We start from the raw sequence: 26,058 nt of genomic DNA on the forward strand, positions 1-26,058 counted from the left end.
TAGCATACAGATGTCCATGAATGGCAATTTTGGTTCATTTAATAGGAAATGCTTGGTCAAATAAGTAGAGAAGTAAACTTCACAGATCTAGGGGCATTTTTGAATACTCAGTACTCTCTGGGCACACATAGAGAAAATGTTTGGCACTTGGGTCCCCATAGACATCATTGGGGCAGCAATGTTCTGTTTATTTAAATAAATGGAAAAAAAAATCTGACTACACAGTGGTCTCTTTTAATAGTATCATTTCCTAAGCCATACCAAAAATAGTGGCATATGGTTCAAACTTGATTCACTTGAACAGGTTTAAATGGCAATCAGAACCCAAACTAAATGGAGGTCTTACTGGTCAACTTAATGAATAAATGGGGGAAGGGAGCAAATCTTTATTAAACAGTGAACATGTGCAAAGAGTTATTTAGTGCTTTATGAATATTATCTCAACAGATCCTCACAATAACTCTGGGAGATGAGTCCTGTTAATATCATCATTCCCATTTCCTAGTTGAGCAAATTAAGTAAACAGAAAAAGTGACCTGCCTAGGATCACATGGCTAGTAAGTATTTGAGATGGATGTGATCCCAGGTTTTCCTCATTCCAAATGCCAGCATTCAAGTCATTGTACCATACTTGCCTCTATATGTTCTATTTAGATCTCTCTACTGCTGATACTAAGGATCATCAGTTCTCTTTTGATAATGTTACCAAATGGGGAAGAAAAAGTAGTTCAAGCTAAAACATCAGATAAGTATCTAAGCTTGTTAAATACAAGTTAAATACAAACCCCATAAATGCAACTGGACTTGTGAGTTAATAGCTCAAAACAGGGTTGCCCCATATATAGCAGCATTCTAAACTTAGAGAACTGCTGAAGGACTGAACTGTGTGTATTTAAGTTTTGACCTTTCTTTGACTCCACAATTCCTAGAATAGTTGCTGGTATATAGTACTTAATTGGGATTACTATGCAAATTAAGGGAATGCATAATTAACTATGTCAGTTTCCTGATCAAAATTCTTCAATGATTCCTTTTCTCCTACAATTAAAAAAATCTTCCTCTCCATCTGGCTCTAACTTATCTTTATAGCCTCATTTCATTCTAATCCTCTTTGTAGATTTTATGTTCTAGGCAAAGTAGACTATTTGCTGGTCCTTGACCTCCTCCTGCTCTCCTGAGCCTTCATGCTTTGTTGAAGGTTGTCTCAAGCATGACAAGCTTTTTCCTTTCCACATCTCTTCCTAGTCATATTTTTCTTTTCCTTTAAAGTGCCATTTCTGTCACAAGACTTAATACATACATACATACCCTAAGCTTTCCTTTCTCATATTTCACAAAGGACATCTAATGCCTTTTGTCTACACTTCCCTTGATCAGATTCTACCTTAAGTCACATTCACTGGGGTCGTTTATTATTTTGCACCCTCCCCCAACATTACTTAGAATGTAAGCTCCATGAAAGCAAGTATGAGGATGTTTTTCACCTATAAATCTCCAGTCTCTGCTACAGCTCTTCCATATAGTAGGTGCTTAATGAATGAGAATTTAGCCTCAAGATTGTATGTGTATGAGACAGATCCTACATCCCAACCTACTCTCTTTGCTTATTTCAGGAAGATTAATTCAAAGTACACTTTAAATCCTTTTAAGTATTTTCCAAGGCAGCACCTTATACTAAAAGTGTTTTTATTCCAATAAGTCTACCACACATCTTTTATTTTGAGATATTTCCTGAAGTCCTGAAATCCCACTCATTCCATAAGACCATCCCAGATTAATCAAAGGAAGCTAGATCTTCTCCCTGGGCCTTGATTTCTTTTTCTTTGCAATGTGGGGGCTGAACTAGATGATGATGATGATGATGTTTTTAATGTGAAGCCCCACCCCCCCACCAGAGTCTAGGCACCACCAGAATGAATCCACTCAGTAGTTTTGGAGCTCTGCCCTGAGGATGACTTGTCCTGATTGGCTGGCAAGTTCAAATTCATCTAACTCACTCTTTTTTTTTTTTTGGCAAGGCAAATGGGGTTAAGTGGTTTGCCCAAGGCCACACAGCTAGGTAATTATTAAGTGTCTGAGACCGGATTTGAACCCAGGTACTCCTGACTCCAAGGCCAGTACTTTATCCACTATGCCACCTAGCCGCCCCCATCTAACTCACTCTTAACATGTTTCACATTTCACCCAGCCCTTCATCAAAAAATCAGGACATCTACCAGCATCTTGTCACACTAGCCAGGAATCTAGAGGAGAGGGTCAGGACAAAAATCGAAGTTTACAATTTTCTGGGGCTGCTAGGTGGTGCCATAGAGTACAGAGCTCCAGGTCTAGAGTCAGGAAGACATACTCATCAGAGTTCAAATTTGGCCTCAGACCCTGGGTATGTGACCCTGGATAAATTCACTGTTTGCCTCAGTTTCCCCATCTATAAGATGAGCTGAAGAAAAAAATGGAAAACCACACCAGTATCTCTGCCAAGAAAACTCCAATGGGGTCATGAAGAGTCAGACACTACTGAACATTTTCTAGGTATTTTATCCATATCATTTCCTAAGAAGTGATAATTTTACCCCTTCAATATCCCCCACCATGCTTACACTTAATCCCTGCCCTTATATTTGTACAATCCATTCAATTTCAATGCTATATTTGACACACAGACTTTACTATCCACTCACATCCTGGATTGTTATTTTATCCCACCATTGTATGCTCATACAAGTGTTCCTGGGTCAATACTGTGTGACTCTAATTGTTTGATTGACCTACAATATATATTTGAGGAAGGAAATTGGAGTATAGTATCTCTGCTTGTTCAGATTTTAGCAAGACACTATGCTGGCTATTCAGTGCTCAGAAAATTCTCTTGCTGCTGCAAATGAACAGTAAAAGTCTAAGCTAAAAGCATAGCCTTTTGTTCTTTGCCTATATAAACTATAACTATAGGTAATGTCTTTGGATTCAACCTACAAAGGAATTTAATACATTGTTTAGTGGAAGCTGCTGAAGTTTAACTCAGGAGATGAGTCTGATCAAAGATACTTTTAATGAGATTTGTGGGCAGATTCCTGGATAGCATCAACTACCACTAGGAAAGAAAAGGTGATGGTAACTGAAATGTTCCAGGAGACAGGGAGACTCAGAAAGGCAGGAAAATGAAAGGAAAGTATTGTACAGAGAGGACCTTCTGTTTTCTCTAAAGGTTTCTTCAGACTCCATCATTTTCTCACTTTAGGAAGTGATAGATATCACTGTGTGTGTGTGTGTGTGTGTGTGTGTGTGTGTGTGTGTGTGTGTGTGTGTGTGTGTGTGTGTATGTCCTTCAATACTAAATGAAAGGAGAAGGCTAAAGGCAGGTTGGCTCAAATATATTTTGCTTTTGTGAAGTTAATGCAAAAGAGGTCATATGACTGCCAGGCTTTTATAAAGGAAAACACAATAAAGGATAGTGATTAAGGAAGTAACAGAAAGCATCACTGTACAGTAGAAAAAGCAATGACTCTAAAGACAGCAGTCTCAGGTTCAAATCTTCCCTCTGCCACATACTGCCCATGTGACCCTTGGACAAATTACCTCATCTTCCTCAACCTCAGTCTCCTCATTTGTAAAATGAAAGTCAGACTTGAAGGATTCTGAGGGCCTCTTCCAACTCCAGATCCATAATTTTCTGAACTGAGATGTCAGAGATAGGGAAACAAGAATCCTGGTCACCTAGTCCACTTCTCATTTTATAGATGAGGAAATGGGAGACGTGGATATTTGAAGTGACTTACTGAGCTCACAATGATTGTAAGGGTTAGAGATAGGATATAGACTCATTCTACTGCTCCCTGTCTTCATATGGTTATGGCACAAGCCAATCAGATAATACAGATTGGAGTTTGGCCAGGAGCAGACTTAATTGAGTAAGATCAGTCAGAAACTAACTAGACTGAATGAAAAAAAAAATTTCAGGAGTTGGGGGAAAAAAGGATTTATTGTGGTAATTTGGATGCCCTTCCGTGTTTCTAAATGGAACAAGTTTTTGACTTTTCATCAGCATGTCTGGCACAGTATAGGTAGTACTATAAGCTTCAAACCCCAAAGCAGACATTTCATTATCTTAGCAACCCTCAAATTGTTTTCATATCATAAATTCCTGGGTTATTGGAAGGATACTGTTCAGTTTCTTGGAAATGGTGCAAATGTTTCTTAGCAAAGCGTTAAATGATTCTCTCCTCCAGCCAAATGAGTTTATAGTCAGACTGTTTGTGTCATTCATTACCTACTTCATTATCCACTTACCTCAATGCCACTGTTTAGCAATTAAAGTCAATCAACTGAAGCCCGAGGTCCTGAACTATAGAACTTTATATTATTTTTCACTTGTTTTTGATTCACTAAAACATCATGCTGAGACTGAAAAGCTGGAATTTATCAATCAAGGAAATCAGGGTCAACTTAAACTTTTCTGAGTCCCGAGGTCTTCTTGGTGTTTCTACTACACTCAAATTAAAACCAGCTCTATGGAAATAAACAGTTGTGCTGAGTGAAATGTGCTTGGTCAGATGAAAGAACAGAGGACTTTTGTGCAAGAATGGAAGAAGACTGATAAAACAGAGAATTATCTTAGACAATGGCAAACCACAGGCATGTGAGAACTAGATCATGGAATCTGAAGAGCTGAAGGGTCTTCAGGCTGTCCAATCCTACCTCCCACCCAGAGCAGAAAACTCATGTGTGCCAATTTAGGATTTCTTTGAGCACAGACTAAAAGACAATTGGGAGAAAACCTTCAAAATAATGTTTACTGGTATTTTTTTTTTATGAAACCATTCAAACTGATATTTGAAGTAGCAAAATTTTCTGATGGCTCAGTAGTAACTCTATGGCAGATATTACTATGTCCACGTAAGTCTAAAAAGTCACTTTTTCAGGCCACTACATGCCAATGAAGTGACTCTATTTTTCCCAAATAGTATTTAGTTCCCTGAAATGATTAATGGCTAATGATAAATTAAAAAGTATCTTTAATGAGGACAATTTTGATATGGAAAGAGTTGTATAAATTGACTGTACTGGAAAAAAATGAATAAAGCCCTCTCTCCCAAACTATCTCATATTCATACTTATGTAGCATATATTTATATATGGACATATCTTGTCTTTTAAAATGTAAGCTCCTTGAGGGCAGGTACAGTTTCCCTTTTAAATCTGTATCCCTAGGCCTAGCTCATAGTGCGTTCTTAATACATCTTTGTTGATTGATTGATTGCCTAGACCTGACTCAGTCTTAAGCTTCCTTTAGGCTGTTTTATCTTGTGGCTCTTTTCTGAAGGGCTAACACCTATATTTTCTCTTTTCTATGTCTTAAGGTCATTCTTAAGACCTTGCTCCTTGTTCTTTCCTCTTGGTCAAGCACTCACTCAGTCTCTCTCCTTAGACTTGACTCTGTCTTAGAAACTGGTGATTCCTTTATGAGATAGTAGGGATAAATGACCATGATGTTTTCATTGCTCAGTCACATTTTGGGGATCAGCAAATAGAGAAGAAACAGTGGGTACTATCTAATGCCTTTGACAAAGTCCCATACCAAAGGCTATATATAATTTTAAGTCATAGTGGGGATAGGGATTGGGCAAAATAGTTTTGTCTAAGATAATGAAGAATCCTAGGGAAATGAAAGGGCAGAGAACATCATGATGGCAAATATTTATATATAGTGCTTTACAGTTTTCAAAACATTTTACAGATGTTATCTCATCTGAATCCACAACAACCTTGTTGTCTTAATCCCCCCCTTTTGAGGAAACTGAGGTCTTGTAAGCAGAAATGACTTCCCTAGTGTCACACAGTAAGTATCTGAGACAGGATTCAAATTCAGATCTTGCAGAATCCAGAGCTACCTCCATTTTACTACCCAGGGATAAACCATTACTTCTCTAGATGGAAAAGCATTATTGATCTGTATTCCTTAAGGGCTGCTGCTTGAATTAATATTATTATTTGTTGTTCAGTCATTTTCAGTCATGTCCAACTCTTCATGACCCCATTTGGGTTTTTCTTGGCAGACATACTGGAGTGGTTTATCATTTCCTTCTACAGATCATTTTACATTTGGGACAACTGAGGCAAACAAGGTGACATGACTTGCCTAAGATCACCCAGCTAGTGTCTAAGACCAGATTTGAAGTCAAAGACTGCCAGCCCCACATACTCTGCGCTATGGCACCACCTAGCTGTCTTACTATTTAATTAACGTCTTCTTTTATAAATTATCTGTAGGACAGAGCATACAGAAGACTCTCCAAGTCTTCAGATTTTAACATTAAACTCTTCTGGGGAGTGAAGAGACACTAGACCTGGCTAAAGAATGCAACCCCTGGCCAAAGCCTCTTCTGAGCCTCAGCATCCATGAGCCACCTTTGGCCCCTACTCTGATCTCTAGTGAGGTATACCGAATGGAGCCAGAAGGAAGTTAAAGACCATCTAGCCCTCCCTCCCCCTGCCACCCACTCTGCACATATGAAAGTTGAGGGCCAATTAGTTGAAAGTCCTTGTTCAGGTTCACACACATTCTACTCAGTGTAGCAGAGACTGGAGTCAAGAGACTCTGATTTCAACTTCATTCTTTTTCACTAATCATACTTCACTGGTTATCTAATGACATCTGCAGCCTTTCTTTACCAAAAGTTTGAACCAAAGAAGCCTTAGGAAAATAACTTCAGGCTACAGGTCCTGGATTCCATGGAATTCTGGCTACTGCCCCCCCCCCCCCAGGTTCTGTGTAGCTGAACAGATTGTAAAAACTATCAGAAGGCTTCAGAATTCTCAAAGGGACCTGTGTAATCCTAAGGGCTCTTTGGTGCCAACTGAGTCCATCCAACTAGGGTGGCCAGGGCTGATGCTCTCCATGTTTCTTCTGCCCTGAAGGATGAGCAAGGAGCTCAGCACTGCTTTTGCAGAGACCTCTCTCTTTCTCCTCTGCAAATGGGAGCTTGGGAGGAGATAGGTGGGCCTGTCCTGTCCTGTTCCTATTTCCCTAATGAACTCACATGATTTCCTATTTGCCCGTGACCGTTTTCTTTCTCTTGGTACCACTCGTTGACTGGGAACTTGGGTGGCCGATTTGACAATGCGATCCATGATCTCATCCGCTGCATCATCTGTAACGTTGGGAGAGTCGTCAATACTGGCATGCCATGTGCTGCTGGTAGAGCCTGAAGGGGAAGAACCCCAAAAGACATGGGGTTAAGGGAGGAAAAGGAAAAACAAGACAGATTGAGCTGATTTTTCAGCTAGAAACTGTATGAAAATTAGGTCATATCCTATTGAGAATTATTCCAGTAAAAGTCTAATTGATAGGTTAATATACCTGATTCTAAATTATCTGCATATGTATTTACCCCTTCAAATGACATTAGAATACTCTAAGTGACTTCCAGGTAATATGGAACTCTTAAAAATGAGCATGGCCAGGTCTAGCATTTCTTTGATAGACATCTTGAACGGGCAATTAGGTGTACAGTGGAAAGAGTGCTGGGTCTGGAGAACTTCAGTTCAAATCTAGTCTGAGTCTTAAGTCTTACTAACATGGACAAGGCTTTTAACTACTCTTTGCCTCAGTTTTCTCATCTGTAAAAATGAAGATTCCTCCCAAGGCAGGGTGAGGCTCAGTTGAGATAATACAGTGCCTGAAATATAGTATTAGTTATTATTATAAACAAAGATGTTAGTTATTATTATTATTTCAATGCCAAGCTTAGAACTATATACAGGATAGATGTTAAATAAAAATTCACTACATTCATGAATGTCTCTGTGAGACATGTAAAGTTGGTATCATTATCCCCATTCTGATAATTGATGTTACTTCTATCTATAGTGTTTATTGCTAATATTGGCTTCCTGCATTGACTCTCTTGGAATTATCTGATTGATTATATTACTTTTCTGAAAAAATATGATATCCTTGTGATGTTCATTCATATCCAACTCTTCTTGAGCCCATCTGGGGTTTCCTTGGCAAAGATACTGGAATGGTTTGCTCATTTTATAGCTGAGGAAACTAAGGCAAATATGGGTTAAGTGACTTGCCCAGGATCACAAAGTTAAATGAGTATTCGAGGCCAGATTTTAATAGAGGAAGATGAATCTTACTAACTCTAGGAAGTTTTTTTTTCTGTGCTACTGAGCTGCCCATGCACATACTTCTGAGTCTGCACATGTTGCAATCTTAAGAGCAAAAAGGGTCTTCCCTAGAAATTGTGCTATCCTATCAACTGTATATGTGACCATTAGCTGATTACTCTTTCCTTATATTTGTTATCATCCATATCTACCAGAATTAGACTTTTACAGATCTCTTCCTCCTTCCTTGACACAGAGCTGTGACAAAGAGAGGGCAGTAGGTTTAATGACTGGGCCTGTGCCATGAGGATATTTCATGAGAATCAATTTAAAAACTGTAATAGTAACTAGTAGTAATAGTAATAGTAATCCAGATGAGGAGATTTTAAAAAACCCAACAACCAAAAAACTCAATGCAGGTTTTTATCTGGCAAGTCACCTAGTTAGAATCATCTAGTTGAGTACATGCATGCCCTAGTAATCATTGGTCATTATTGTTATTTTAAAGACTACAACATATGAAACTTGACTGGGTCAGATCAAAATGTTAGCAATGAAGCCTCCTTTCTTATGAACCAGGAGCCAGACTGCCAGAAAGGGCAGAAAGAAGGTTGGAAATCTAGTTCTTTCTTCAGGGGAATTCTGTGGGAAGGTCCTTTGGTGGTTTTTCATTGGCTTTGTTCCTTGATCAGCCTTCTGTTACATTTCTCCTCTCTTCCAATTACACTAGAAAATAAATTTTATGTACAAAAAGATACTACAAGATGATTATCCCCATTCTTCAGGCAGTCAACGACTAGGCTACTGGGAGCTTATCAAGGAAAGTTCTCCCCACATCATCATTTCCTTTATTTAATCCATGAGGATCTTTAGGGTTATAAGACTACCACCAGCAATATTTGAGGAACCAAATATATGACTGGCTCAGGAACCCTATGTTGAAGTGTCAGCACTGGTAGTTTAAGGCTGGCGGCTAATTAGTGTAATCATTCTCTGACCCAGACAGTCTATAGTTATTTCCTTTGCCATTTCCAGGAAGATCTCTCTATTATGGGATTCCAAAAGCACTTAGAATTGGGTAATTATGTGAAATCACATGTCTACTTCCCTTTCTCTTCACTCATATTTAAAATCTGTGTGAAGATAAAATATGCACATATGGAAAGCTGAAAATCAATACAAGAGATGTCACAAAGCAACACACCTGAAGTGTCAGGAAGTGGGATGGACAGTACAGTAAGAGACAAGATGCAGTGGTGAAAAGAATGCTAGACTTGGGTGTCATGAAGACATGGATTATTCATAGCCTATCTCTGATATCACTAAGCTATGTGGACGTGGTCAAATCTTATCACCTGAGTTCCAATTTACTCATCTGTAAAATAGACCTAATAATTCTTAGTAATACTAGGTTATTATGAGGCTTAAATCAGATAATACTTGTAAACCTTAAGGAGCTTCAAAAATGTCAGCAATTATATCACTGTTATAAGTTCAGAGGAGGGAAAGATCATTGTAGCTTGGGCTACAATGAAAAGGATGATCTGGGTTTTAAAGAGAGGAAGTTCAACTATGCAATAATAAGTACAACTAAGCAATAAAACTCAACATACCCTTTGATCCAGCAATACCACTACTAGGTATGTATCCCCAAGAGTTCATTTATGGGAAAATTCTCATGTGTACAAAAATATTTATAGCAGCTCTTTTTTAAAGGCAAAGTATTAGAAATTGAGGGGATGCCCATCAATTGGGCAATGGATGAACAAATTATAGTATAAGAATGAGATGCAATACAATTGTTCTGTAAGAAATCATGACTAAGAGGACTTCTGAAATTCCTGGAAAGACTTGCATGAACTGATGCTGAGTGAAGTGAGCAAAACATGGAGAACATTGGACATATTGATAGCAACATTGTGAAACGATCAACTATAAAGAACTCAGTTCCTCTTAGCAGTTCAGTGAAGGACAATTCTAAAAGACTTGTAATGGAAAATGTCATCCACGTCCAGAGGAAAAACTATGGAGTCTGAATGAAGACCAAAGTATTTTTTAAAACTTTATGTTTTGGGGCTGCTAGGTGGTGCAGTGGATAAAGCACTGGCCCCAGAGTCAGGAGCACCTGGGTTCAAATCTGGTCTCAGACACTTAAAAATTACCTAGCCATGTGGCCTTGGGCAAGCCACTTAACACCATTTGCCTTGCAAAAAAAACTTTATGTTTTTTCCCTTTTTAATATCTGATTCTTCTTTCATAACATGAATGATAGTAAATTAAACATGACTGTGCAGAATCTGTATCAGATTTACTGGCTGTCTTGGGTACAGGTGAGAAAAGGAATGATGGTAGAAAAATGTAGAACTCAAAAGCTCACAAAGAGATGAAGAATGTTGAAAATTATCTTTCCATGTAATTGAAAAAAACGTTAAAAATAAAAAATAAATAAAAAAGAGAGTCCACTAGTATAGAAACTCCTTGGTGAGTAAATTCTATTCCCAAATTCTCAAATTGACTGGAAGGAGTACTTCACATTTACTGGCATTGTTAGGAGGTAGTGTGCTCTGGGGGAGAAATAAAAAAAAGATACAAAATCCAGAGCCAAAAGATAGAGATGGTTTTGTTTTGCTCAGAATTTATTTTGTCTTATAATGGTAATGATACAAGTTTATCTTTGTCTATATATGAAGATAATACTTATGTCTCTTATGTTGTCAATTAATCATGATAATACTTCAGTGTAGAATTTTTTGCTTTCCAAGTTGTTTTATAGCTTGATCTTAAACAAGTCATTTATAATCTCTATTTTTTAAAGTGAGATTAAACTTGAAAGTTTCTTATTATGCTGGGGGCCTTTAACATTTTCCATGTCACGGACCCTTTTGGCAGACTGTGAAGTCAAACGACTTACTCTTCAGAGTAATGCTCAAGTGCATAAAGCCAAATGCACAGGATTACATAGAAAACCAATTAGACTGAAATACATTTAAACCAAGTTAGAAGACTCCAGGTTGGGATCCCTAGATGAGGGTTTCTGTGAGCCAATACCATTGAAATTTGCATTATGAAGAGAGCCTGATAAGGAAAGAGGTGGCAAATTACCTCTACTGGCTCGGCTCCGTGTCCTTACACCCAATGCTGAGGTGCCTTCATCGCCAATGGTGGAGGTTTTCAGCACAGCCTTCATATTCTCATGTTCAGCTGCATCTTCTGCATATTCCAGTCCTTGTGGTTGGCTCTGGGAGGGAGTAGAACTGCTGGAGAATTTTCCGGTCTGTAAAAAGGCAATCAGAGACAGGATATGTGTGACCTTTCTGAAACAGCTGAATTCTGTTCAAGATGGTAAAAGAAATCCATAACTGAATTCAGTTAAAAAAAAAAGCTAACTGAAAACTGTTGGGGGTGCATTGCTGCCTATGCAGGTCCAACTATTAATGCAGTTTACATTGGCTTTTGTCTGTTTATCTGTTTAAAGTTATAGTAAAAACAATAATAGCATTTACATAGTTATACAAATATTATCTCATTTTATGAAAACATTTGTGCGACAACAAGCTTGGTTGTAAGAGAGAACTGTCTCTCCTGTTCGTCAAAAGAAAGATCTTGTTTTGGGGGACAGGATAGGGACTGAACCTGTGGTTTACTAGTTGGGGAACTTCTTGAAGAATAAGCTTCAACCCCCATTGGAGGCTGGCACTCTCTCTTTAACTTACAATATTAGAACAATGGAAAATTTTTGATGTCTTGGATTCTACTTGACCATTAGGACTGGCTTCCTTCCTTCCTTTTTTCTTTCTCAATTTATTTCATCCATCCATCTATCTATCTATCTATCTATCTATCTATCTATCTATCTATATCTATCTATCTATCTATCTATCTATCTATCTATCTATCTATCTATCTATCTATCTATCTATTATCTATCTTTGTATAACTGACCAGCCTTGTTACTTCACAGTTACATTATTAACTCATGTTTCTTTGCAACCATTCCTTAAATCTTCATGTATCTGTATAGTGTCTCCCTTTGGAAACTGCCCATTCCTTGATGTCTTCTATTTCTTTGTGTACTTGTTTCCTATAGAGCATCTGGCCCAGTTGTTGAGGCCAACAAATCCATCAACTTTAGTTGATTTTATGTCAATATCCTTTGTGAGCTCTCTTAATCAGATCCTGCTGGAGATGGTTATCTTTCGGTGGAACTTAAAAATCAATCAAATGTATTTATCCCAGAATCCTCTCAGAATAATAAAATATGTCTTATCAAGCAGTCAATTAAATATATTGAGCCTTATTTTGGTGTATTAAGTGCCAGCAAAAGTAGAACAAGTTTGCTGTAGCAAATTCACAAGCCTTTATAACAGCATTTTTTAGTGAAGCTAAGAATTTGGAGCTGAAAACTAGCTTAAACCTCATATTTTTACACATTAGGTAATTGAGACCAAGAAGGATAAAGTGACTCATCAAGGCCAGGACTACTAGAAAAGAAAGGAGCACTAATTTTACAGAGATAATCTTTTGTGTAACATAGCTTAACAGACTTTCTATTAAGAAGAAAAGTGACATTGCTATAAGGAGTGGGGTCTAGGCTTAGACTTCTATTTTTTTTTTTAGGTTTTTGCAAGGCAAATAGGGTTAAGTGGCTTGCCCAAGGCCACACAGCTAGGTAATTATTAAGTGTCTGAGGCCATATTTGAACTCAGGTACTCCTGACTCCAGGGCCGGTGCTTTATCCACTGTGCCACCTAGCCGCCCATTTCAATGGTATAGGGAGTTCTAGGATAAGGCACTTCTTTCTGATTAGGGTCTTATTAACCCTTCTAGGCATTTTTGTAGTTTTAGAGAACTGTCCAGGGTCACACAAGCAATTTATGATAGAAGCAGAGTTTAAATTCAAGTTAGTGAATTTAGATTTGAATTTGGCAGACAGCATTCCTGAAAAGGGGTTCCATTTTCTTGCCAGGAAGGCCATTAAAAAACCCTACAATAACATCTAATCATTTATGCAATCAACAAGGCAGTAAATAGTTGATCTGATTGATCACCAGTGAATGAACATGAATAAACTGATCACAGATGCATAAATGTTCAGATTATGATTATTTGTGTTTTGTCTTATCTCCACTGGGAACAGGGATTAGTTCTCACATGGACTTTATGTCTCCCCTTTGCTTAGCATACTGATCTCCCCCCTTAGGAGTGTTTGATAGGTACTTAATAAATGTTTATTGAATAAATGAATGGATGGATGGAAATCTTATTGATTAAATTATTGACACAATGAAAAATGAGCTGTTTGGGGAATAGCTGATTTTTTTATTCATTGGGTTTCTATTCCATTTAGCCAAACACTTTGCTTCTAGTAAGAATGTACATAGATAACTGGGTGTGGTAGCACATATGAGTATAAATCCCTTTTGCTTCCTAAGGAGGGGAAACTGCTTCAGGGTAGAAATAGAGCAGATCAAAGTTCTCATAAAGGGATCATTCCATGAGTGAGCAGTGTACTACCATTCTGGGAGAGACAGAGAGTCTCTTAAAGGAAATATGAATAAAAATGTAAAAACTTTCAGGGATTCTATTTTTACAAACTGATTTAAGATATATTCTCTCCTAATAAAGAAGTACCATTAACATTGGCTTAATTGTTGGAGTCTAATACATTAGGAAGGGATGCCACACTGCTCTAAAACTATGGGGACTTAGTAGCTGCACCTGAGATTATGTCTTATATTAACTATCCAGGGTACAAGGGAAAATGAAAATATCCATAAGTTTCCAAATATATGTAGTGAGGTGCAGTGCCTCCCCTTCCAACCCCCAACCTCCTAGTATGATGTGATTATAGTCATATGTACCAGTTCATAATTTGGAAAAGGAATTTAACCTGGAGGTAATGATGGGCAAAGAATAACATCTGTGGAAAGATATATACATTTCATATTACATGTAAACTCATGCTGAAACAGTGAGACAACACCTACTACTTCTGGTAGTGACAGGCATTTAGTAGTTTTAACAATCATCTGTAAAAAGACATGCAAATTGATCTTTTGTTCTAGGAACCATGGAGTCTTTTGTTCTAGGAACCATAAATTCTAGGCCAATCATAGTAGCATTTTAAAGGAAGCAAGCTAGTACTTTATGTACTATGTCATGTAGTGACTCCATGATGCCAAAAGATAAATCCTGAAAAATTCCAATATCTAGATTTTTGGTGGGAAACATATCATTTCTATTACTTGACTTTTTTTTTTCCTTTTCACCCAGTGGTTTGCATTCTACAGAACCAGTCCTAGCTATGGCAGTTAGACAGTTTATAAGTTATTCTACAAAAGTTTTAGCTCAATAAAAATTCCCTAAAGGCTAGATGGTTGTCATTTAAATTTTCCAGTGATAACTCCTCCTCCTGCCATCCTCACCTTATTCTATTGCCATTTTTTATTACTAGGTTTGATTAATGCATCAGGTAATTTAAGTTTCTCAGGTTTTCTATTTTTATTTATGTTTTTGCAAGGCAATGAGGATATGACTTTCCCAAAGTCACATAGGTAATTATTAAGTATCTGAGTTTGGATTTGAACTCAGGTCTGCCTAACTCCAGGGCTGGTGTTCTATCCACTGCTCCACCTAGCTGCCATGCAATTTAAGTTTCAAGAAACAAAGTAGGAGAGTCAGAAAGAGGTTTTTTTTCCATATTCCTGCTAATATTTCATGTTCAAGAATGTTTAAAAATCAAAATCCAAATCTTAGAACCTTATTTCACCAAAAAGAGCTGGGCTATCCCTCAGGGACATAAGAGCATTTTTTCTGATTTCACTTCGAGTGACAAGGAAAATATAATAGTATTCTGCCTGAAATTCCTGAAAATTCTGCTTCATGGTTGAATGAAAGAGAACAATGCATCCTACCCTTACCCCCAGTTCCATAAAAGGCTGTTAATGGTAAAACAAACCGAAAAGTCCAAGTATATGGTTTCAAGATTGTAAGTTTCAAATACCAAACACTTCACACTGCTAATGTTAGGAATAGACTTCACAGCACACAGGAAAGAGGTAAAAGTATCATTGCAAACTTTTTAAGTAAACATACCTCAACTTCATCATCTTCATCAGTCTATCAGAAAGGGACAAATAATACACAGAAAATAGAAAGGATTCTTAGCAGGTATAACAGCAAACATATTCTTAGAATTCTTGACATTACACTCAAATCCCAAATCAGCTCAGTTAACATAAAATAAGCTCAGTAAAAATTTCTACTCATGCTACTGAAAATGACTTTACCTATTCATAACTTCTGCTGTGAATTTCTGGCTCATATAGCCAATTAAATCCCTCAAGATCTTTTTCACAAAATAGCTTCCAAGGTAAGCTCTTACACACTGTAGAATCGTGCAGGCTTGGTTTTTTTTTTTTTTTTTTGGTACAAATGCAGAACTTTATATATATTGACATTTAAAATTTTATTTTGTTTTGACCCCATGTTCTACTTTATGGAATAACAGTCTTTTGCATATAGTAGGACATAATAAATATATTAACTGTTGACTGAATTATTTTAATATTGCCCATGTATTAGCTTTTCTTCTCACCTTAATAAAGAATTTTAACTGTTTTCTTGTCTAAAATATGCCCATGAAATGTTTTACTGCTCAGACTTCTGACTGTGTGGTCTAATTTCATTGAGAAATAAACTTCTTTTGGAAGCATAAACTGTAATATGGTTGAAAATAGCAACATATGTCCCGTGGGGTTTATTCAACTCTTCACTTGTCCTGGCTCTGTTGTTGGGTGTTATTTTAAAAGGACACCAAAATGTTAGGGGACATTAAAGCAAACTATTAAAATTTTCCTATTTTGGAATTTTTTTAGTTTTATTTAGAATTTAGTTGTACTGGTGATTTAATAAGCTTGGGTTTATTAATGTTACTAAGTTTATTTCTGGTAGATACTGAAACATGAGGTAATGGAAAGAGCCTTGGACCTAAAACAAAAAGACTTAGACAAGCTAGATTCAAGTTCTGGCTAAGAAATAACTAGTTGTATGATCTTGGACAAGTCACTTCTCCAAATCCTTGGTCTACCTCCTTGCCCTCAACAATGCCTCTAATGATGCTTTAGCCATTATCACCCAAGTTATAGGTAATTTCTTCCTGATCTGTTCTGCCATAGTATTTTCTTTCCAGTCTGTCAACTAGTATTTATTAGTTGCTACAATGACTAGGAATGGGCTTAGAATCAGAAAGACTCTTCCTAAATTCAATCCCAACCTTAGACACTTACTGTGACCCTAGGCAAGTCATTATCTGTAAAATGTGTTGGAGAAGGAAATGGCAAATGACTGCAGTATTCCTGCTATAAGAGAACCCCAAAATGGGGTCAGAAAAAGTCAGATGTGATTGAAATGACACAGCTATAAGCTAGACACTAAACTATAAGCTAGTTACAAACAAAGGTAAAATCAGTCCATGCTCTCAAGGATCTTACAGTCTAATGAGGGAGACAACCAGAAAACAACTCTGTGTGTGTGTGTGTGTGTGTGTGTGTGTGTGTGTGTGTGTGTGTATAAAACAAAATGGAGATAACCATCAGAGAGAAGGTACTAGCATTAAGGCTAGTTGGGAAAGACTTCTGATAGAAGAAGGGGCTTTAACTGATATTTGAAGGAAGCCAGGAAGTAGAGATGAGTTAGGGAAAGAAAGAGTTCCAGCCAGGAGGGACAGTTATTGAAAATGCCAGGAATCAGGAGATGAAGGATCTAGCCCAAGGAACAAGGAAGTCATAGAGTACATGGTGGAATTGGGGACGTAATATGTAACAAGACTGGAATGTTAGGAAAGAATCAGATTATAGAAGACTTTAAAAGTCAAATGGAATATTTTGTCCTGGAGGTAGTAGGGGAGGCCCCTGGGGTTGGCTGAATTGAGGGTGGGTGGGGTAAAGCTAGACTAGCTATTTAGGAAGATCAATTTGACAGTTAAGTGGAATATGGATTGGAATGTGGAGCCTCTTTCCCATTAGTTACAACATCCATCTTTGTTATTGCATTTATTTGCTGACATGTTTTACCATATTCTAAGAACCTTGAAGGCAGAACAGTATCCTAGTCATCTTTGTATCTCCGTTAGTCTCTTGCACAATGTCTTTCACAGGATTCAATGAGTATTATAATGAACTAAAGTGAATTCAGACTACAGCTACAGAGCTATAACCCTTCTAGGTATAATACTTTAGGAAGAACCCTGACAAGTTGTCAAACATCCAGAGGATGATAGGAGGACTATAAGGTCAGGTCTTTTGAAGAAAAGGTGATAGAAATGAGGAAGCTTAGCCAAAGGATGATAGTTGGGAGTTTTTGTTTTTAGATTTTTTGAAAGGCAAATGGGGTTAAAAGGCTTGCCCAAGGCCACACAGCTAAATAATTATTAAGTGTCTGAGGTTGGATTTTAACTCAGGTACTCCTGACTCCAGGGCCAGTGCTTTATCCACTATGCCACCTAGCTGGGATGATAGTTTTAGGGAATATAGGATGACTTTCTTCAGGAACTGAAGAGATGAAGATAAGGGTGAGATTTTTCTTTTTAGAGCAGAACTCTTATCCTGAGGTCCATGACTCTGTTTTAAAAATATTTTAACTGTATTTAAGTATAACTGATTTCCTTTGTAATCCTATGCATTGTGTGGATTTAATAAAAACTCTGGTAATAGGTCCAAAGGTTGCATCAGACAAGCTAACCTCTGCTCTGGAGGGAATAGTAGTAGATGCAGAAGAGGAAATTTCAGTTCAAAATAAGGAAAACTTCCTATCAATTTGAACTATTCTAAAAAATGATGGGCTACAGAAGTGATGAGATCCTTGCCAGTGGTGGTCCCCACAAGCAGTGTAGATGACCACTTGTCTTGAATGTTGTAGACAGGATTCCTGTTTAGATATGCTCATACTACTGAACCTTGGAGATCCTTTCTAATCCTGTGTAACTTTTTGATTGATTTTTTTCAGATTCATCTGCAGTAATAAAATCTTTTTTGTTAGTCTTTGTTTCATAGAAATAAATCATATCTTCTCAAATAGAAAGCAGGGTGAGTTTCTTTTTCTTTCCCCTCTTCAATTCCTTTAACAGAATGGGGCTAGATCCCTTGAAAGAGAATTTATGATAGTACTAATAGATGAATCTAGAACTGGTTAAATGACTCAATAAAAAGTAATTGGCTTGTTAGGAAGTTTCCACTGGGATGCCTTAGGTATCTGTGATTGGTCCTGTTTAATATTTTATTATTGAATTGAATAAAGGCATAACTAGCACACATATCAAAATTTCTGATACTCCAAACATAGGAAGGATAGTTAATACATTATGAGAGAGCATTCAAAAATATCTTGAGATAATCTAGATTACTGGGTCAAATTTAATTGGATAAAGTTCAATAGGTTAAATGTAAAATTGTATACTTAGATTAAAAAAATCAACATTAAAAATAGAAGACAGCAGAGGTATGATTTAGATAGTAGGTCATCTGGAAAATATCTTGAAGTTTTATGGCCAGCAAGTTCAATATGAATCAATAGGATTACATGACAGTCAGGAAAACTAATACAATCTGTGACAGCATTAAGAGAGGCATAGTATAGGTGACAGTTCTGCTGTACTCTACACCACAACTGACATTTTTCATTCAGTTCTAGATGTCACCTTTTAGGACATCTATACTATTCAGAGGAGAGTAATTAAGATAATAAAGGATCTTGAGAAGATATTTGAAGACAGGTTGAAGGAACTAAAAATGAATAGACTTAGCAGAAACATGGAGGTGAGTAAAGGGTATCACATAGAGGGGGATTTGCTCTGCTTAGTCTCAGATGCTTGTTGTTTCAGGGAGAGCAGAGGGGAGAGAGGGAGGGAAGGAGGGATAGAATTTGGAACTCATAACTTAAAAAATTTTAAGAATTGTCTTAACATCTAAGTGGGGGGGAATATTTTTTTTACAAGTTTCCCAAAGGAAAATTTAAGTTTGATCTTTCAACAAGAAAAATTATTATAAAACTGCTAGAGCTATCTTAGGCGGTGGGGTTTTGGTTTCCAACTCACTAATCTGAGATTCTGGGATTCCCAGTTAGGAAGACCCAAGTGAAATGCGGCACCAATTCCCTTAAAAATCCTTTAAAGGCAATATTCAAAAGTACCAGTAGATGGCAATATGGCTATGTGAATGAAGACTGGAGCGAGGAAAAGACCTGAGGGATGCCTTTTTTCCCCATATAAGCAGGAAGGCTGGTTTTCCTGCTTTCAAAAAATGATGGATTGACTGGACTCTGGACATCCCCTATACCGACCTCCCAGAAGCATCCATACTTGTCAATACTTTAATTATATAGAGTATAGAATATAACATAATTTAGCATGAAATTATAGGCTACAGTATAAAATATATTTAATACAATATAAACAAAAATTTTAGAAATGTCCTCTTGTTTTTCTAATCTGAAAAAGGGAGATTCAGAAAATTAATCATTTTCTTCTTTTAGGTACATGGTAAAGAAGAATGCTTTAACAGCATTTGCAAAAATATAATAGATGCTTTTTAAAAATGTTTTCCACATTTGGTCTGTTGTGGCACAGTGAAGAGAGTTCTGGGCCTGGAGTAAGGAAGACCCAGGTTCTACTTCTCCTAGTCTCTCCATAAACAAAACTAGGCCAAACTTCAGAAGACAGATACAAGTCACAGAACCCACGACAGAGCCCTTGGCAGTGCTTACACTTTACAGTCATTTAGGGGGAGAGGTGGGTCCATAGTGTGATCTGAAAACAGGATGATCCAAGTTCAAATCCAGCCTCATACACATAACTAGCTATGTGATGGATGCTGGGCTAGTCAAATCATGTCTTCCTGCCTCAGTTTCCCTTACCTGTTAAATGAGAACAATAATAGCATCTCCCTCCCAAGGTTGTTCTGAGGATCAAATGAGAGAATGATTGCAAAGCCTGTGGCACAGTATCTGGCACCTAGCAAACACTATGGAAACATTGTTATTGTTTTTATTATATTATTACATTGCCACAATTCTCTATCACTTCTGATTTCCTGTGCCTCAGTTTGGCTTAGTTATTTGGCTTATTTATGTGTTGGTCAACATTGAAGGCAGCCTTCTATTTTTTCATTTCCCTTGAGATGAAACTTGGGCAAGGGGTTTCCCATCTGATCTCAGTTTGGCTTTGTGTTTTTGTGTCCTCAGGTAGAGGATGCTATCATCCTTTAGATCCTGAAGCCAAAAGGTGCCAAATGGAAAACCAGTCATGGCCACCATGCAAGTTAGGCATCCAAGCACCTATAGTGGGTTGCTATGGGTTGAATGGGGCTTGGAAGCTTGAGTTCTCTCTGGGGATTCCTGAAAAACTAGTTTGGCCTTGGCATCCAGGGGGAGTCCTAGAACTGCAAAGAGCTAGAGATGAAGATGTCGGTCTGTTGATTTAGAAATGAAATTCTGAGCACTGAATTTCACCAGCTCCAATAAAAGCTGCTATCTGAAAAATGTTTTTCCTCTCTGTCTATGGGAATCATTCACTAATGTCCAATTACTTGTTTTCTCAGGATGATGCTGAGTTTTATGGTTGATACCAATCATAGATCATGGATCACAGAATGTTTGACCTGGAAAGGACCACAGATATAAGCTGGTCCAGTCCAGTTGTTTTATGGGTGATGAAAGAAAGGTCAAGAAAGGTTAAACGACTTAGCCATAGTCACAGAAGGTTTTAGTGGCTCTGTACCAAAGAGCATTATTATTCACTATTGGAGATTTTTAGGATAATTCAGGATTGTATATCTTTCCAATAGAAAGAAATAATAACCTTTGACATCTTTTAAGGTACAGTGAACTACAGTTGGGTCTGCCCAATGGCCCTTAAAAGTGGGAAAGGTGCAGCTACTTGGAGATAAGGAAAGGGATCAGATAAACATACCTTTGGCAGATAGAAAGGCCAATTTTATTTGTCTGGTTAGCTGAGTTGCTTTTCTTGAATGAGGTTAATTGGGGCTTTTCCAGGAAAGATGCTTTGAAGTAATGGATATGGCTATAAGCTGAGGATCTGACCATGATATATAAGAAACGTTTTTCTTCCCCCTTAGTTTTATCAATCACTAGCGGTATAATCTTAGGTGGGTCATTTCTCTAGGCCTCAATTTCCACTTCTACAAAATGAAGGAGTGATCATGTATCAGAATCCTCCTTCCTCTCCCCCCTTCCTTCAGGCATATTATACGGAATTTTGTTTGTTTAGGGGAATAACTCACTGAATTAGAGAGTCTTTGTGAGGAGAAGCAGAAATGAAAACAGGTAGGATGCTAAAAACTTGGAATCAATCTAGTGCTCTGAGACCACTACACCAGATGAACTCTGTGGTCCCCTTCAGGTCTGACAATTTATGATTTTACCAGTCTACTAAAATGACCTCAAGTGGTTAACCATTTGCTTATGCCTAGAATTATAAAAATACAAGGAAAAAAATAAAAATAAATGTCCTTTATTCTCTTTTTACCTAATTGATCACAAGTACCAAAAATATATGGGGACACAAAATTTCCTCAGGTTCTATGTTTTTAAATACAAATATTAGAAAAATAAATATTAATTGACCAAATGAAGTTAGTAATCATCACAGAGGGTGGACCAAGTGAAGTCAGTAATCTTCTAGCAGGTAGAATATTTCTTAAATTTTCACTGAAGACTTTACCACCAAAATGATAAAAATGATGGCTAGTGCTTTAAGGGTTAAGAGTGCTTTAAAAATATTATGTCATTTGATCCTCACAACCCTATAAAGTAGATACTATTATTGTCCCCACTCTACAGATGAGAAAAATGAGGCAGACACAGGTTGAGTGACTTGTTGAGGGTCACACAGCTAGGAAGTGTATGGATTTGAATTCAGTTCCCTGAATTCATCCAATGCTCTATCTACTGCAACATTTTGCTATCTCTGAAATGACCATGCAGTCTGTTGCCCTCTTACCAGAGCTAGATATGACTTGCTGAGATGTCCTGATAGTCATTTGACACATTCTACATCCTGAATTTGAGGGAACAATTCTGATCAAAATTTACTTTTAATAAAGCTTTACAAAAATAATAGCATGGGATTAAAGAATCTAGAATCATCTTAAAAGTTATCTATTTCATTCTCCTTATTTGACAAATGAAGAAACTAAGACTACAAAAGATGAAATTACTAAACCAAGATCAGACAGAAAGAAGAGTCAGGATTTTGAACCCAGGTCCTCTGTTTCCTGATGCAACGTTCTTTACTATACACTACAATAGCTAATGTCCTCTGTTGACCTAGGAGATGGAAAATGTGACAATATTGGATCATAAGCTTCTGGTGTCAGAAGTAGAAGAGAGATGAGCTCACATGTGATTAAGCACAGAGACAGAGTGGATACTTCAGATGTGAACCGCTGGAGGGCTGGAAAAGTATCAGCCCCTCAGAGCTCTATTTATACAAAGTAGATCCATCTAAACTTCAAATAAAGAAAAAAAATTAAAAGCAATGATGGTTTTAAACCAAAGTGTACTGTATTCTCTAGAAATATCTAGTTGATCATTTCAGATGGAAATCTCTCTGTAATATAATCTTTCACTTCTCTGACTTCTTAAATAGAGAATATTAAGTAACATTTTTTCTTCTTATTATTATTATTAAAATGCCTTCAATGGACCCTAGAGGTCCATTTAGGTATATTAAATAATACAAATTTGTTCTCAGGGACTCAGAAATTTGTAAAAAATTGTAGCCCCTTGAAGCTAGAAGGGATTGATGTATAATGATGTATAATGAAGTATAATTCCCTTATTTTACAGAAGAGGAAGCTAAGAGACAAGAGGAAGAAGAAGCCCACACAAAACCAAACAGAAAATTAACAGCACCTCTAAGATCAGTTCTCCAATGTGCATTTCCATTCAGAAACTGGATCATTTTAGGAAGTATTTTGAGTTGACTTAATTGTTTATGGAATGAGATGGTTGGGAAATTGCAGAAGCAAACACAACTTTATAAAAGCATTGAAGTGAGGAACCTTGATATTTTCCTTGTTCTTAACATATCCTAACTATCCTTTAATGCTCAGCTCATATCTCACCACCTAGGAAAAATCTTTCCCAGATATATTAGTCTATACCTACCACCTCAGAGCTGCTAAAGGAATCAAAAATTGTCTCATAGATCATTTGGCAAAGTCACTGGGAATATTTAAGCAGAAGCTAAATGACTCTCTCTCTGGGATGTTGTAGGAGGGGATTTCTACTTTGGCTGTGAGTCTGATGGACTCCAAAGTCCCTTCCAATTTTCTAGATTTCATTGTGTGGCCTGCAGAGTCAAGCTCAACTTGTTATCCCAACAACCAAAATAAATGAAACATATAATTTTGTTGCTCAAATGACTGGTCCAGGATGTCTATTTGCTTGATTACAGAAGTCCAAGTTTGTTACAGTATCCAATCCCTATACCAAGCAATTTATCTTGGTTTATCCATGCCATTTCCATCTTCATTTATTTTATGATCTGACATTTCCTTTAAATTTATTCCTCATAGCTGGTCCTGGCCAGGCACATTAATGATATTAATAATAATAATAATGATAAGAACAATAAAAACATTTGTATAGCACTTTAATTTTTGCAAACTTTACATATTTTTTAATTATTTAATTCAAATAGACTGACATAAAAAACTGATGTAGAAAAGATCATGGAATCGCTCAACATGATTACAAACATTTCATGATTCTACATCTTTTGAATATGGTCTTAAAGGAATCAGTCTTAACCCACTAAAAACTTTGCCCTAAGATGATTCACTATGGAGAGCAACCTCAAGTGAGGAGTAGAGATGGGGATAGGAACAAGAATGTAGACTTGGACTTTGGAAGGAGCTTAGTTACTCAAAGGATCTTATTATAAATATTGGTTTAAGGTAAAGCTCTCAAATCCAAAAGTCGGAGCGAGGCTCCTGTGTTTGGCATTGAGAGAGCTGTGTTTATTTATTTTACTCAAAAGCAAATTTTGGCAAGAGGCTGATTTCTTGGCACTTACATCAGTGATCATTTTCCCTCGGGTCTTGTTCCTCTCTCTGTGGTTTGCCCGCTTCTGTTTCTGCTGTAAGGCCCGCTCACGGGTAGTGCGATATTCCAGAGCAAACTCGCTGATGATTCTACAGAACTTATTAATGTTCACATCACGGATGGCATAAGGGGGGTGGCCCATAAACAGTAAGAAAGAGTGGAATCTGTAATTTGTAAAAAAGAAAAAGGCAGCTATTTTCTTTTTTAAGAAAAAATGATTTACTTTTTTTAAAAATTCCCAGTAAAAAGAAATCCAGCCCATTCTTTTCCCCTTTTCCTTGCCCAATGCATTCTTCAGTTAGCAATTTTTTTTGCTATTATAGATGTTTCAATTAATGAAAAATCAACTAACATGATGTTATTAAAAACAAAAGGCTAAAAACTGATAAATCCAGCTCACTTTCTCAGGCTTATGATGATGATTTTTCAGAATCTCATTTGCTATATTATAGCATCAATTCTGATTAAAAATGAAAAATTTGACAATGAAAACATGTAGGTGTCATTTATCTTAAACCATTTTAAAAGAATTTAAACTAAGGGAAATTTTAGAGGACATTTAAGTTTTCTGTGCCACCTCAGAGACAACAAGAAGGAAAGAATTTCTGCTTTACAGAGGTCTGTAAAATGGTCAAATAATTTCATATGCCTTGTTTACAATCTTAGTCAATACCATGTCTTCTACTTTAAAATAAAACATACATCTAAATGAAATATCTATTGAAATTAAGGATCAACAAGGTTCAGGGGGGAAAGACAGCTATGAAAGGAAATAATTTAACTTAAATATGACTCTCAACTTGAACTACAAGCATCAGTGACAAGTGAAGACATTGTCTGAGCCTACCTTCTTGCTTCTAAACAAAGAACTATGGGATTTATCAATCTTCCTTCAAAAAACAAAACCAAAAGCAAAAAACTAAATGACAACTAAATATCTCCAGAGATGAGCTTAGAAAACTTTAGAATTCCTTATGACAAGAATGAAACATGTAATCTACAACCAGATCAATACAATTTTTTCCTTTATTTTTAATTTAAGGCAATGGGGTTAAGTGACTTGCCTAATGTAACACAGGCAATTATTAAGTGTCTGAGGCCACATTGGAACTCAAGTCCTTCTGACTCCAGGGCCTGTGCTCTATCCACTGAACCACCTAACTGGCTCCCCCCCCCCACCAGTCAATACAATTTAAGGAAGATATTGATACCCATAGTATCTAGGGGGAGATCAACCAGGGTGGCTTTTAGCCCTTTTCATATGAGGATGAAAAAAACTGGACATGTTTAACCTGCAGAAAAGTCTGTGGGGTGGGCCACAATAGCCGTTTTCAAGTATGTAAAGGATTCCCAAGTGCAAGAGGTACTGGAGTTATTCTACTTGGCCCCAGAAAGAAGAAGTAGGAACACCAACTGGGAGTTGCAGACTCATTCTAGGTTTTATGCCTGCATTAACTTCCTAACTACTGTTGTTCAGTTGTTCAGTCCTGTTCAACTCTTTGTAACTCTGGATCATAACTGTCCATGAGGTTTCCTGGCAGAGATACTGAAGTGATTTTTCTTCTCTGGCTTATTTTACAGATGAGGAAACTGAGTCAAACAGGGTTAAGTAATGGTCTTGAAATTGGGTCTTCCTAACTTCAAGCTCAGCACTCTGTGCATTATGGCACTACCTAGACCTCCTAACAATAAGGTCCATTCAAAATTGGGCTGCCAGCAGAGTAAGTGGAATTTATTTCCTTAGAGGTCTTAAACAGAGGTCAAATGGCCAGTTTGGGCTATTTTGTAGTGGTGGTTCTTTTCAGGAATGAGGTGGACAAATTACTA

At 37.1% G+C, this 26,058-nt stretch overlaps 1 protein-coding gene and 1 long non-coding RNA gene across 11 annotated transcripts in view; one reads left to right on the forward strand and one right to left on the reverse strand.

Annotated features, from left to right (window-relative positions):
• Positions 1-23,602, forward strand: part of LOC141500566 (uncharacterized) — a 27,359-nt gene extending 3,757 nt beyond the window's left edge. Inside the window, exons 1-3 of one of the 2 annotated variants that reach the window (XR_012471969.1) lie at positions 18,081-18,194; positions 18,793-18,923; positions 22,972-23,602. This is a non-coding gene — a long non-coding RNA (uncharacterized LOC141500566). Of the gene's footprint in view, positions 1-18,080; positions 18,195-18,792; positions 18,924-22,971 lie in introns of those variants that run through there. The other variant, XR_012471968.1, reaches the window with a different exon arrangement.
• Positions 1-26,058, reverse strand: part of FHOD3 (formin homology 2 domain containing 3) — a 740,814-nt gene that overhangs the window by 15,219 nt on the left and 699,537 nt on the right. For 6 of the 9 annotated variants that reach the window (XM_074203815.1, XM_074203818.1, XM_074203816.1 and 3 more), the window contains 4 exons: positions 24,203-24,395; positions 15,205-15,228; positions 11,212-11,383; positions 7,035-7,199 (listed from right to left, as the gene is read on the reverse strand). In XM_074203815.1, the coding sequence (XP_074059916.1) occupies positions 7,035-7,199; positions 11,212-11,383; positions 15,205-15,228; positions 24,203-24,395 (554 nt within the window). The remainder of the gene's footprint in view (positions 1-7,034; positions 7,200-11,211; positions 11,384-15,204; positions 15,229-24,202; positions 24,396-26,058) is intronic. The other 3 variants (XM_074203820.1, XM_074203819.1, XM_074203813.1) reach the window with 1 other exon arrangement.

Source organism: Macrotis lagotis, chromosome X (genome assembly GCF_037893015.1).
Source record: "Macrotis lagotis isolate mMagLag1 chromosome X, bilby.v1.9.chrom.fasta, whole genome shotgun sequence".
NCBI classification, from domain to species: Eukaryota; Metazoa; Chordata; class Mammalia; order Peramelemorphia; family Peramelidae; genus Macrotis; species Macrotis lagotis.